The sequence below is a fragment of the Gavialis gangeticus genome, unplaced genomic scaffold (assembly GCF_001723915.1).
Source record: "Gavialis gangeticus isolate Ggan-Ray unplaced genomic scaffold, GavGan_comp1, whole genome shotgun sequence".
NCBI classification, from domain to species: domain Eukaryota; kingdom Metazoa; phylum Chordata; order Crocodylia; family Gavialidae; genus Gavialis; species Gavialis gangeticus.
The window spans coordinates 10,215,118-10,226,751 of record NW_017729009.1 but is presented as its reverse complement, the minus strand read 5'-3'; the positions used below and the strand labels follow the sequence as shown (position 1 = coordinate 10,226,751).

The 11,634-nt window shown below is 63.9% G+C and overlaps 1 protein-coding gene across 1 annotated transcript; it reads left to right on the top strand.

Annotated features, from left to right (window-relative positions):
- The first annotated feature begins 5,827 nt into the window (after positions 1–5,827).
- Positions 5,828–9,172, top strand: XKR7 (XK related 7). The gene is made up of 2 exons (XM_019509979.1): positions 5,828–6,023; positions 6,391–9,172. Exons 1-2 carry the CDS (start codon positions 5,900–5,902, stop codon positions 7,341–7,343), a joined length of 1,077 nt encoding a protein of 358 aa, XP_019365524.1. The 5' UTR covers positions 5,828–5,899; the 3' UTR covers positions 7,344–9,172.
- The last annotated feature ends 2,462 nt before the right edge of the window (positions 9,173–11,634 follow it).

Below are 11,634 nucleotides of genomic sequence, written 5' to 3'. Positions count from 1 at the left end.
GACATCATTCCATCATTCTGGGCCGCACGGAGCTCCCTGTAATTATTTGACTTTGCAAGATGTATAATGGATTAAAATGGCTGCAACTGAAAAGCAATTATCTCCTTGTTTAAATAAAGGATTACGGAATAATATCCCAAATTACCTTTTAGGAAAATTGTACTCTGTATCAATTACGGGGAGATCAGCGGGTCTCTCCGGCTTTTTCATCTTGGGATGATGAATTTAATGAATTTAGTTGCAGCCGGGGCTGGGCTTTTTTTGTTGTGCTCTGTTTTGTTCCACCACTCAAAAATTGGAGTCAGTAATTGGAACAACTTAAGGATGGATCTGGTGGATGAAGGAGCGGATGAGCTGCTGGTGCTGTTGTGGATTATTTATATTGCTCTGAACCAGGCTAATAATGAGGGTCTTTAGCTGGTCACTTGCTGTGTGGCTTGTCGGTGGGTGATCCTCGCAAATGAGACTGTGCGTTTCAACAGGTCCGTAGTGGAGGTGCGCGGTCTAACATGACACACCAGCCACCGAAGGGCGGGCTGTGCTTTTGACAACAAACCGAGCCTTTCAGCAGACTCTCCAGGAGAAGCACGATGGTCCAAGCCCTTCAAATTCATTTTTTGCAGTGGCTTTCATTGGACTTCTTTCATATGAAGGAGGTAGTAATTAGCCCTAAGAGCATCCTCTGCAGATTTGTGCTTCATCATCAGTTTTGGAAAATTAAATGATTTTTTTTTTTTAAGTAATTGATTCCTTGCGCCTCCTGCAGCTGCAGCCGTGTTCGGTTCATGAAAACCTCTCCACGGCCTGTCAGCGCTAGTGCGGATGTTTCTTGGGGTTGAAACACAAACTCTCTGATCAGATGCAGAACAAATCAGAACCATCGTCTCATTTGCCCAAGCTGACGGGAGCCGAAGTCTCGTTCTAATGAGACGTGGGAGGATGGGAGCAGAGGCCAGGGTGGGGGAGGCAAGGTCACTTGTTGAGCGTCTGAGAGCCGGGGTGGGGGGGCGCGTGGAGCAGATGTGCGCCTCCCCTCCCCTCTCTCCCCTTCCCTTTTGTTGCCGTAATGAGCTGTGCCCGGCAGCTGCGGGCTGCACGAGGGGAGGGCCAGGAGCCGTGTGCGCGTGGGGCCGTTCTGTGCTGCAGACAGCGGGATCATTGCAATGACAAGCCCAATTAGCGGGTGTGATTCCAGCGGGAGGCTAAGGTCACTGGTGGCTGGGCCTCCAAGCCTGGGGTGGAAATCCCTACAGCTTCACCAGAGCCAGCCCCAGAGGAGGTGGAGGCTCCTCGTGTCCGTGGATCTGTCTATCAGCCCTCTTCCCTCATGTGAGGTCCCCGTCGGTGGCTCAGCGCAGACGAGGCAGGGGATGGGGTCTGTCTGGGGCAGGCCGGGGCCTCCTGGGTCTCTTGTCTCCATAGACAGGAGCTTTGCTGTTGGGTCTCGGGCATCGGGCCTCCCCCCACGCCCTGCTCCTCACTGCCTTCCTGGGCTCTCCTCAGGGTAGGGGCTGCGTGAGGAGCCCTTGGGGTGCCAAGCCCGGCCCTGCCTAGCTCATCTCTGTCTGCCCAGGGCAGCACCAGGGCTTGGAGCGAGAGGAGTATGGCAGGTAGCACAGCGGAGGCTGGGATCTGATGGGCTGCAGCCACCTTGGTCAGCTTTTCTCCAGGATCCGTCCGTGAGGTCCAGCCAGGGAGGGGAGAGTCTGGCCCACATCCCTTCAGCTGGGAGAGCAGGGGCTGCTCGGAGGCTCCGAGGAGGGAGAGCTTGGCACAGGGCACTGGAGGCAGAGCGTGCTACCCACGTCCTTTGTATGGCAATGGGAGGAGCTGGGCTGGAGCAGATGGCATCATCTCCCTGCCCTTGCCAGGGCCTGGCACCCTGGGCAGAGCTCCCATCCAGCCACACATGCCAGGGGCTGGGGCTTTCGGGTGGGAGGCAGTTGGGAAGGGGAGGGTCTCCCCTTGCTATCTCACAGCAAGTCAGCACTGAGAGAGAGGGGTGAGGGCCAAGTCCCGGGCTGGCAGCAGAAGCACCTGACCCTCTCTCCCTCCGGCCTTGGTTCCCCGTGTGCTGACCTTCCCTCCCAGGGTGGAGCGTGCTAGAGGCCAGTGGCCAGTGATTCGGCCTGGCTTGGTGTCCCTTTTAGGTGGGGTGGTGGATACGAGCTGCCAGAAGTGCCGGCGGGAACCGCTCCTTCTCGGACCTGCACCTGGCCTGATGTGAAGAAGCAAAGTGGGGCCAGGCCGCGACACTGGCTGCTGGGTCTCGGCCCGGGCTGTAATCAGCACCTCCCCACCTGGAAGCAGGATTATTACAGTGACATTGTCTGCGGACTCTAGTGCCTTGCTTGGTGCTGGGGCCTGGAAGGCCCTTTTGTGACTTCGGGCTCGCCCAGGAGATCCCAGTGCTGGTAAAGACCAGCTCCCCTGTGCCTCCCCCAGGGCTGAATCCTGCCAGGGCTTGAGTATCCCCACGTCCTTGTGACTTCCAGGGCCAGGGTCATGCCTTGAAGCTGAGCACCCTGCTGATCTCCAGCCCCTGTGGCTTTGGTGCATGCCGGGGGCTGCAGAGACTTGCCTTAGGGGTGGTCAGGCTCCACTGGCCTTTTTCCTGCTCTGCCATTGAGGGTGCTGAGCTGAGCTAGTGCTTGCAAAGGCTCTGAGCCCCCTGGGCAGGCCAAATCCTGACGGTCGGGTCAGGCTGGGACTCTCGCTGCGCTCCCCGAGGGCAGTGCTGGGTCAGACCGGGGCAAGGGTGCAGCTGTCGGGTGGGCTCACCCCCCTCTGCATCCTGCACGCGGTGGTCTCCAGTCCCCTACCCCACTGCTCACAGGTTCATCCTTCCCCTGCCTCCCAGCCCCCCGTGAGCCCCAAGCAGGCACCGAGGGCCTGGGCTGCCTGGCCGGGTGCTGGTGGGGCCTGGCTCCCGGCTCACACTGCCCCTTCCCGGGGGAGGACGGAACGGGGCCGTTCCCGCGCACACCTGTGCCGAGCCCGTTGCCCCCCTCCCCACTGCCTCGTGCAAGTGCCGGATGAACAATACCTGTCACATGTCAGTGTCCTTGGCAACGCCGCAACCAGGGCTGGCAGCTCTGCCACGGCCGCGGGCTCCGTAGCTCCGTCTGCCCCGCGGCCCCTCCGTGCCCGGGTCCGTCTGTGTCTCCGCCGCGCAACCCACCTTGCTTCCCCTCTGCTCCCCTTTCTCCTCCGCTCCCTGCTCTCCCGCCTGCCCCCAGTGCCAGCGGCTCTGCCCGTCTCTTCTCCCCGGGTCCAGGCGTCCCCCCCTTCCTGCTCTGTCTCAACTGGGTCTCTGCCCCCTCAAGGGCCCGGGCACATCCCTGATCAGCCTGTGGGGCTTCCCCCTCCAGCCAGCTGCCACTGTCCCACTGGCCCAAGTTCCCTCTGTGGCCCCAGAATACCCCCCCCCCCAAAAAAAGGTCTCTATCTGCTGTTCCAGAGCTGGGCCCCTCTCCCCTGGGCTCCCCTGTTGCCCAGAGCACAGGGAGCAGCTGCAGCCCTCTCCGCTGGTGGGGGGGGAGCCCCTCCAAGGCCAGCCCTGGTGCCCTCTGGCCTGACCTCAGGGCTGGCTGGGCTGAGGGCTCAGGGCCAGCCTCGCAGCCTGCCATGGACACCCCATGTCCTTCATCTGGGGTGTCTGGCAGATGCGGATGGTGGTGGGGGGATCTAGCCCTGGACAACCCAAGTTACACCATGCAGGAAGTCAGGCCCCATGGAGGCATCTGGCTGGGAGGGCAACAAGAAAGCCAAATGGGGAGCAGTGGATGGGGCTGGGGCAGGAGGCTGCGGTGGGAATTGGGGGCTTTGGGACATTGAGACCCAATTGTCACCTCCGGCCCAGGCACAGGGGGAGGGGGGGGTCACCTCAACGGTGGGAGTGAGCTGACCCCCACCCCCCAGAGCTGACGGGGGGGGGCTGGAAATGCTGGGCTATGGCTTCCTCCCGGCCAGCTAATGGAGTGGAGTGACAGCGTTTTACAGCTCTGATATAAAGGCCATCCATTTGCATGACAGCTTTACTGGGCTGGGAGGGAGCTTTACAGGCTGGTGTCCTTTCGCTTCATCTTTCTGTTTTCCCTGTCGCTTGTCTCCCCGTGACGTGAGGCGGGTTCAGGAGCAGAGCTGCGCTCCACTGGGCCGTGCACAGCATCACCCTGCCCCACGCCCAGGCCTCCACTGAGGGGGCATCACCGCTGCTCCTTGCTGGGGGCTTCCAGGATGCCGTGTGCTGGCGTAGGAGCGGAGCGATGGCCTCCCCCTTCCATGCAGCTCCCCACAGAAGCAGGGGCACAAAGTATATCATCCAGGGGAGATGGTTGTCTGTGGCCTTGCAGGCATCTAGTACCTGGGAGGGAGCGGGAAGATCCTAGCAGGGGGCTGGCCCTGCCCATGGGTGCAGAGGGTTACAGGTGCACCCATGCGTCAGGCAGGGATGCCGCATCAGGGCACGGTGGTGGGGAAGCCGTCGGGCAGGGCTCTGCTGAAGGGGGGCCCGCTCAGCGAGGCCTGGGGTAGACGGGAAGAAAGGGGCCGTGCAGGCTGATGCTTTTCTGCTCCAGGGGCTTGCAGCACGAGCCTTGGCTGCTTGCATCTGCAGTGAGTTGACATGCACGCCTCTTCCTAGGCTGCTGCTGAAGGCCTAGCCCAGGCCCAGCACTGCTGGGTGGCCCCAGGAAGGGAAGGGAAGGGAAGGGAAGGGAAGGGAGGCCCTGCTTGCAGTGAGCCAGGCTTGCAGAGCCTGGGCCAGCGCGCTGACCCCAGCCTGGTGAGCAGATGGCAGGCCCGAGCCACGTGATGGTGCCCCCAGCTGCGCCAAGGGCCAAAGCCTGGCTCCACCATCAGAGCCCTGCCGCCGCCTCCCCCGGTCCCAGTGTGACCAGCTGCTCCCCTCTTCCTGCCTGATCAGCATGGCGAGAGGCGGGCAGGAGGGGTGGGCTCTGCTCCAGCTGGGCCAAGAGCAGTGACGTGGGCCAGGCGGCCGGGGATCTCTGGCCAGAGGGGAGGGAGGGAGGGAGGCCGGTGGGATGGGATGAGACAGGGAGGGAGGTGCATGATGTCCCCGTGGCACTGCTGGAAAGGGGTCCCGTCTGTGTGCCAGGCACCCTGTGGAGTGCTGCAGGGCATGGATGGGGAGCTGCAGATGCTGTGACTCGTGTCCCCCCCCCGCCCACCTCTGTCCTTCCCCTCCTTGCTCCCCTGGACGGCAGGTTTGTCACTTGCTGCCTGGCAGCCAAGCCAGCTAATCCTGGTCCACCCATGCCCCAAAGCCATCCCTGGCAGCGGGCACGGCAGGGAACCCAGCACTGGGCTGTGCAGAGCCTCTTGCCCTCTCTGGGGCCTGCCTGGCTCCCAGCCAGCTTCCTTCATGCGGGGGGAGCCAGGAGCAGCAAGGACACAGCCAGCCCACTGCCCAGGGCGAGAGGGCACGGTGGCCTCAGCAACCCTCTTGCATCCTTCAGGGCACAGCACAGACTAGCATAGCCCTGCCCACCAGCTAGCGGGCCTGTGCTCGGATGGGAAGAGCCTGGTGCAAGCACTCAGGGGTCCACGCAGCTCGGCACTGCACTGTGCAGATGTCTCACTGCACCGGTGCCCCCTGCCCTCTGCTACCCTGCAGGGTCGGGGGGGAGAGTTGTGCCACCCCCACAGCCACAGGCCTGGCCCCGCTCCCCTCCATGCTGGCTTCCAGCTTCATGCATCCAGGCCGCAGCGGGGACCAGACTGCCCAGCAAATCCCAGCATGGGCTCTCAGGCTCCCCGTTGCTGGCCCCTGAGCTGCGCTGTTGCCTCCCTTGCCTGCAGGTACCTGCGCACCCTGTACCTGGGGCTGCAGAGCCGCTGGCAGGCCGAGCACCGGCGGCGCCACTTTTACTGGCGCATGATGTTCGAGAGCGCCGACATCAACATGCTGCGGCTGCTGGAGACCTTCCTGAAGAGCGCGCCCCAGCTCGTGCTGCAGCTCAGCATCATGGTGCAGCAGAACAGCATCGAGCCCCTCCAGGGTAAGCGCCCCCTTCCCCAGCCCCCTCCCTCTTCTCCTGAGGTCCCATGAAGCAGAAACAGGGTGCAGGCAGCCTGGGGGCAGGGGATGCTTCCCATTGCAGGCCAAGCCCCTGCGGGACAGGGGGGTAGGGCAGGCCGGGGGGAGCCCTGCTACCAGCTGTGGGGTCCAGCTGCACAGACCGAGCCTCACCCTTGGGGCAGGAGCAGCGGGCCGTGCCAGCAGTGCTGTCCGGAGCTGGGGGCACTGGCACAGCCTGGTAACTCCTCTCTCCTGTCTCCCCTCCCTGCTGCCCCTCTCTCTCCCACCCCTCAGCCCCTCTCGCTCTGGCCCCCTGACTTCCCTGTGTCTCGCTCTGTGCCCGGCAGGTCTCTCGGCCTCGGCCTCACTAGTGTCGCTGGCCTGGATGATCGCCTCGTACCAGAAGGTGCTGCGGGACTCGCGGGAGGACAAGCGGCCCATGTCCTACAAGGGGGCGGTGGTGCAGATCTTGTGGCACCTGTTCACCATCGCCGCCCGCGCCATCGCCTTCGCGCTCTTCGCCTCCGTGTTCCAGCTCTACTTCGGCATCTTCATCGTCACCCACTGGTGCATCATGACCTTCTGGATTATCCAGGGTGAGACCGACTTCTGCATGTCCAAGTGGGAGGAGATCATCTACAACATGGTGGTCGGCATCATCTACATCTTCTGCTGGTTCAACGTCAAGGAGGGCCGGAGCCGGTACCGCATGGCCATCTACTACGTCATCACGCTGGCTGAGAACGCAGCCCTCACCACCCTCTGGTTCCTCTACTACAACCGCGAGGCCACCTCGGACTTCAACGCCTTGCTCATCGTCTGCGTCGTGGTGGCCAGCTTCGCCCTTGGCATCTTCTTCATGTTCATCTACTACTGCCTCTTGCACCCCAACGGCCCTGTCTTCGGCCCCCAGGCCACGGGTTGCATCTTCCGCGAGGCGTCCGCCACCTGCGTGGGGCCGCCCGCGGACGTGGTCACCAGCCCCCCGCGCTCCCTGCCGCGGACTACAGGGGGGGAGCGGGAGGGGGTGCCGGGGGACAGAGACAGCTGCGTGCCTGTGTTTCAGGTCCGGCCCAGCGTGCCCCCGACGCCCATGGCCCGCACCCCGCGGACAGAAGGGCCCGTCATCCGCATAGACCTGCCCCGCAAGAAGTACCCGGCCTGGGACGCTCATTTCATTGACCGGCGGCTCCGTAAGACCATCCTGGCGCTGGAGTACTCGTCCCCAGCCACGCCGCGCCTGCAGTACCGCACCATGGGCACCTCCCAGGAGCTGCTGGAGTACGAGACCACAGTGTAGGGCCGTAGGACACCTGCCCCCACCGAGGGGGCTGAGCCCACGGTGCATTTGCGGAGGCCTTGGGGCACAGAGCCAGAGGCAGCCAGGCTGTGCCTAGCCCCCCCCCAGCACGGCACAGCACAGCACAGCACGGCATGGCACGGCACGGAAGGGGGGGAAGCGTTGGTGCCCTGGAGCAGGCCAGTCCCATTTCTTCTCAGCATTTTGCCTTTTTTGTTCATTAGCACTGACAGCCCCATTCACCTCCTGCTCTGCACCCCCGCTGGGGGTAGCAAGGGCACCTGGTGCTATTCCCCCACCCGCCTCAATGTGCTCCCCTCCCCTGCGGTGCCACAGCCACATTTTCCACCCCTGGCAGCCTTGCCAGATACCCTGTTCCCTGCCATCGAGCTATGTCCACCCTGGGTGGGGAGGGGTCGTCACTGCTGAAATACCTCACCTGCACCTGAGCCCAAATAGCCACAGTCTTCGGAGCGCCTGCCCGAGCTCCTGGCGAGGGGTTGGGACAGGGAGCTGGCAGCCCAGGTGGGAAATGCTCAGGCCCCAGCTTCAGCAGCCAGCCTCAGGATGAGGCTTGGCTAGAGCTGAGGGGGCCAGGAGCAGTGGGTGCGCCGGTGTTGCCTGGGTGCATGGTGCTGTGGGCAGCTTTGGAGTGGGTGAGATGTGCCCACGGGTGCTGGTGCCGGCTTGCCCTAGGGCCAGGGGTGCTGTGGCAAGTGGGCACATTGCAGTGGGGTCATGGGTGGGTATTACTCCAACATTTCCCAGCTCTGGGCTCCTCCAGGGCACGGTGGGGACAAGGTCAGCGGCAGCCGAGGAGGCAGGTCTGCAGAGCCAGGCAGGTGGGGGAAGCTGGGGGCACCGGGTCCCTGCTCCTGTGCCAGCGCCAAGCTGGGCTGGGTCTCAGGGCACCAGGGATTACAGGCGGCGTGCCCGGGGCCCTGCCCCACAAAGGGCCAGGCATCTCCTGTGCTGGGGTGCAGGGGGCTGTCTCAGCTCAGGGCCTGGGGGCAGGCAGCAGGGTCGGGGGGCCTGGCGGGCCGGCACAGAGGGGCGCGGAGAGCTGAGCTGGAGCCTCCCCAGGGCAGGGATCTCACGCGGGGCGGGGCTGCCTCCGCTGTGCTCCTGACCCACTGCCCGGAGGAAGGGAGCTCCTGCCAACACAATAGCTCCTGCCCAGGGGAAGGCCAGCAGGCAGGAAACACCGGCCCCTTTGCTGCCCTAGAGGCAGAGATCCAAGTACCGCCTTTCCCAGCCCCGCTGCTCAGGACAGAGCCACGCCAGGCCTCTGCCCAGGGCATCTGGCAGCTTCTGCCTGCCATCCCCTGCTCCCAGTTTTCTGCCTCTAGAAAATGTGCCATTTTGCTAGTCGTTGGGGGAGAGGGAGGTCTTCGCTTTCACTCACCAGCTGGCTGGGAAGGGAGTGGGTGCCCACGTGGGCGTGAGCATGGAGGGCCAGCCCGCCTGGTTAGCAGGAGCGCGTGGGCACACACACAGCGCGGGGTCTGGGCTGGCACAGCCGCACCTCCAGTGACAGGCTCCGACCCTGCTGCTCGTGCCCAGGTGATCCGCACATGGGCTCTTGTTGATCAGCAAGGGCCACAAGGGCTGGGTGCGCCATTCCCATGGGCAGGCACGAGCACCACAGGTCGGAGTCCCCCGTGGCACCCGCAATGGGGTCGCAGCATGGAGAGGGTAGAGGGGAACCCAAGGAGTATTAGGATCCAGGGCCACCCAGGCGGCACCCACAGCCAGCTGGGGCCAAGCCCAGGTGCAAGGTGGGGGGTAAAAGGGGGAGGCTGGGGAGAGACCAGGTGAGGGCGGTGTGTCTGCCTGCCCCACCTCTCACCCATGCAGCTCCTCCCTGGTGCCCTGCACCTCCGTGTTGCAGGCTGGGCACAGCCCCTGCTGAGGCCCCAGCTGCCAGGGTCCTGAGTGGGCATAGGGGAGGACTGGAGTGCCCAGGTGTGTGCTGCCCCTAGGGGTTTAACCCGCTGGAAGGTGAGGGGCACGCGTGAGAGCAGGGTGCGTCTGCTGTCCCCAGACAGGGCCACCCAAAAAGGGGCTGGGCAGGGAGGGCGCACGCCAGCTGTGTCCCCCCACCCCCCGAGCCCAGCAGGGCCAGGCCTAGCCTGGCTTTCCCCATCCTTCCCCCGTCCTGCTGGGGATGGAGAGGAAGGAGCCGTGCGGGAGATGCTGGGTCCCCAGGCTGTGTTGTGCCACGGCCTGTCCCGGTGCCCGGCGTCCCTGCCTGGCTGTGGTGCAGCATCTGCTTGGCGTGAGCGGTGTGCATGTGTGTGATGTGAAACGATCTACCTCAGCTGCGGCTGCTGGGTGGAGGGGGCACAGCTCGATCGGGGGCACGGCTCGATTGGAAAGACTGGAGCCCGTTGTGCCAGGCGAGTGGGATCAGCAGCTCGGGGCAGGCTCTTGGCTCCGTGTTGGGGGGTGGCCGCTTCCCTCGTGCCAAGGAGACCCCCTCCACGCTGAGAGCAGGGTCGGGCCCTTGGTTGTATGTGGCCAGGGTGTTCGCTCGACCTGCGCTCAGGCCCTGCCCGGGGAGACTCCTGCAGGCATGCTCGCTGGCTTTGCTGCCAGCTGGCCCCTGTCACCAGGGTCCCTATCTGCACCGTTCATGGGGTCTGGCTTCAGGCTGTCTGCCCGACCCCTGCACTGGAGCTTTCCTAGGCGCCGGGCGCATGGAGGACCAGGCGCTGAGTGCACCTGCCCACCCGTGCGCTGCAGTGCTGGAAGGACGTGGGCCCCTGAGAGACCACGGGCACCATCCCAGGATGCTCTCCTTGGAGCAGGGTTTGTCTGGCAGGGGTCACAGGAAGGGTGGAGCAGGGTGGGCAGGATGGCCCCCTCCCCTTCCCTCTTTGGCTGGGGTAAGTGCCCCCATCTTCCCCTCCCCGGCCTGGTGCAGTGAGACCCTCGTCTGCTTGAACCCCTGCTGTGTGGAGCTGCCCACAGGGTCACTGCTTGGCAGCTGGACAGGGGCTAGCGCACTCCCCGCACACCTACGCATTTCCCTTGCACACCTTCCCTTCTCCGGTGCTGCCAGCTCACTGCAGAGAGCGGTATCCCGTGGGGTGTAAATCAGGCCGGGCTTGGCCCCTGGCACTGCACAGCCAGGGTAGCGTGTGCTGGGTGGGGTGGTGCCTACAGTCTCTGAGTGATGCAGTGCCCGGTGCTGCCCCCGTAGCCTGGTCCGTGCTCCCACCGCGAGCGTGTCACATCTCTGCAGTGTGTTCACACCCTGCATCTGCATCCCCATGCCCTGGCGGGACCTTGCAGCCTGTCTGCGGGGATCCGGGCTCTGCCCGATGCCGGCTGCTTTCACTGTGCCAAGAATCCTGGAGACCAGCCCAGGCCGGGATCTCATCTCAGCGGTGCAAATCCGCGCTCACCGGCCCTGCATTTACCGGAGTAGAAACGAGAGCAGAATCAGCCCCACTAGCGTCGCGCCTGCACTGCTCCCCCCACGCCCAGCCGGCCCCGTTACCCCGCACGCCTTCCACGTCGCCCCACGCGCAGGCTGTGCGCCGGCCCCCTGCGGCGGCTGCAGCCTGCATCGTTACAGCAATTAGCAGAACGTTTGCATTTTCTCTGGCAGATTGTCACTGATGCCATCTGAGGCCTACCTGATGGCAGGCAGCGTGCAGCTGGTGGCCCACTGTGGCTGGGAAGTTCGGGAAGTGATGGATGACAGGCCAGGAGCTGGTGGGGGGAGGAGGCTTTTCTGTCACCGACTCTTAGCGCCGGGGACCGGCAGGGTCAGACAGTGAGGGCATGCCGGACAGTGTGTCCACTGCTGACAGCCTGCACGACCCAGGCTTTAACCTCTCATTTGGGCGGCTGTTTTGTAAGCCCCTGTTGCCAAAAAGCATTGAGCCTTCACAGGGATGGGTTTGCTCCTAGCTGTAGTGACCCGCAACCTGGGAAAGCCCTCCAAAGCCAGGTGGGACATGCGGCCAAGCACCCCGTGCGTGGGTCCTGGTCACAGACAAGTTGGGGGCTCTGTACTGGCAGCCCGGGAGCCTGCCTGGCGGGAGCTGGTGGCTCTGGAGTCCCCAGCTCTAGTAATTCGCCGTGCTGGAGGATCTCTGCAGGGTGCAAGTTGTGTTTGTCCTTCGGTGGCTTTCTTGCCTTGGGGAAGCATGTTTAGCTCTGGAGTAAAGTGGCAGCTGGCATCTGGTGAGCTGCTGGGGAAGGAGCTGTGTCTGGAGCCTGGGGTCTAGGCCTGGGAGGTGGGAGGTCGGGTCCTTTTTGTGGCTGGGCTTCTCAATCC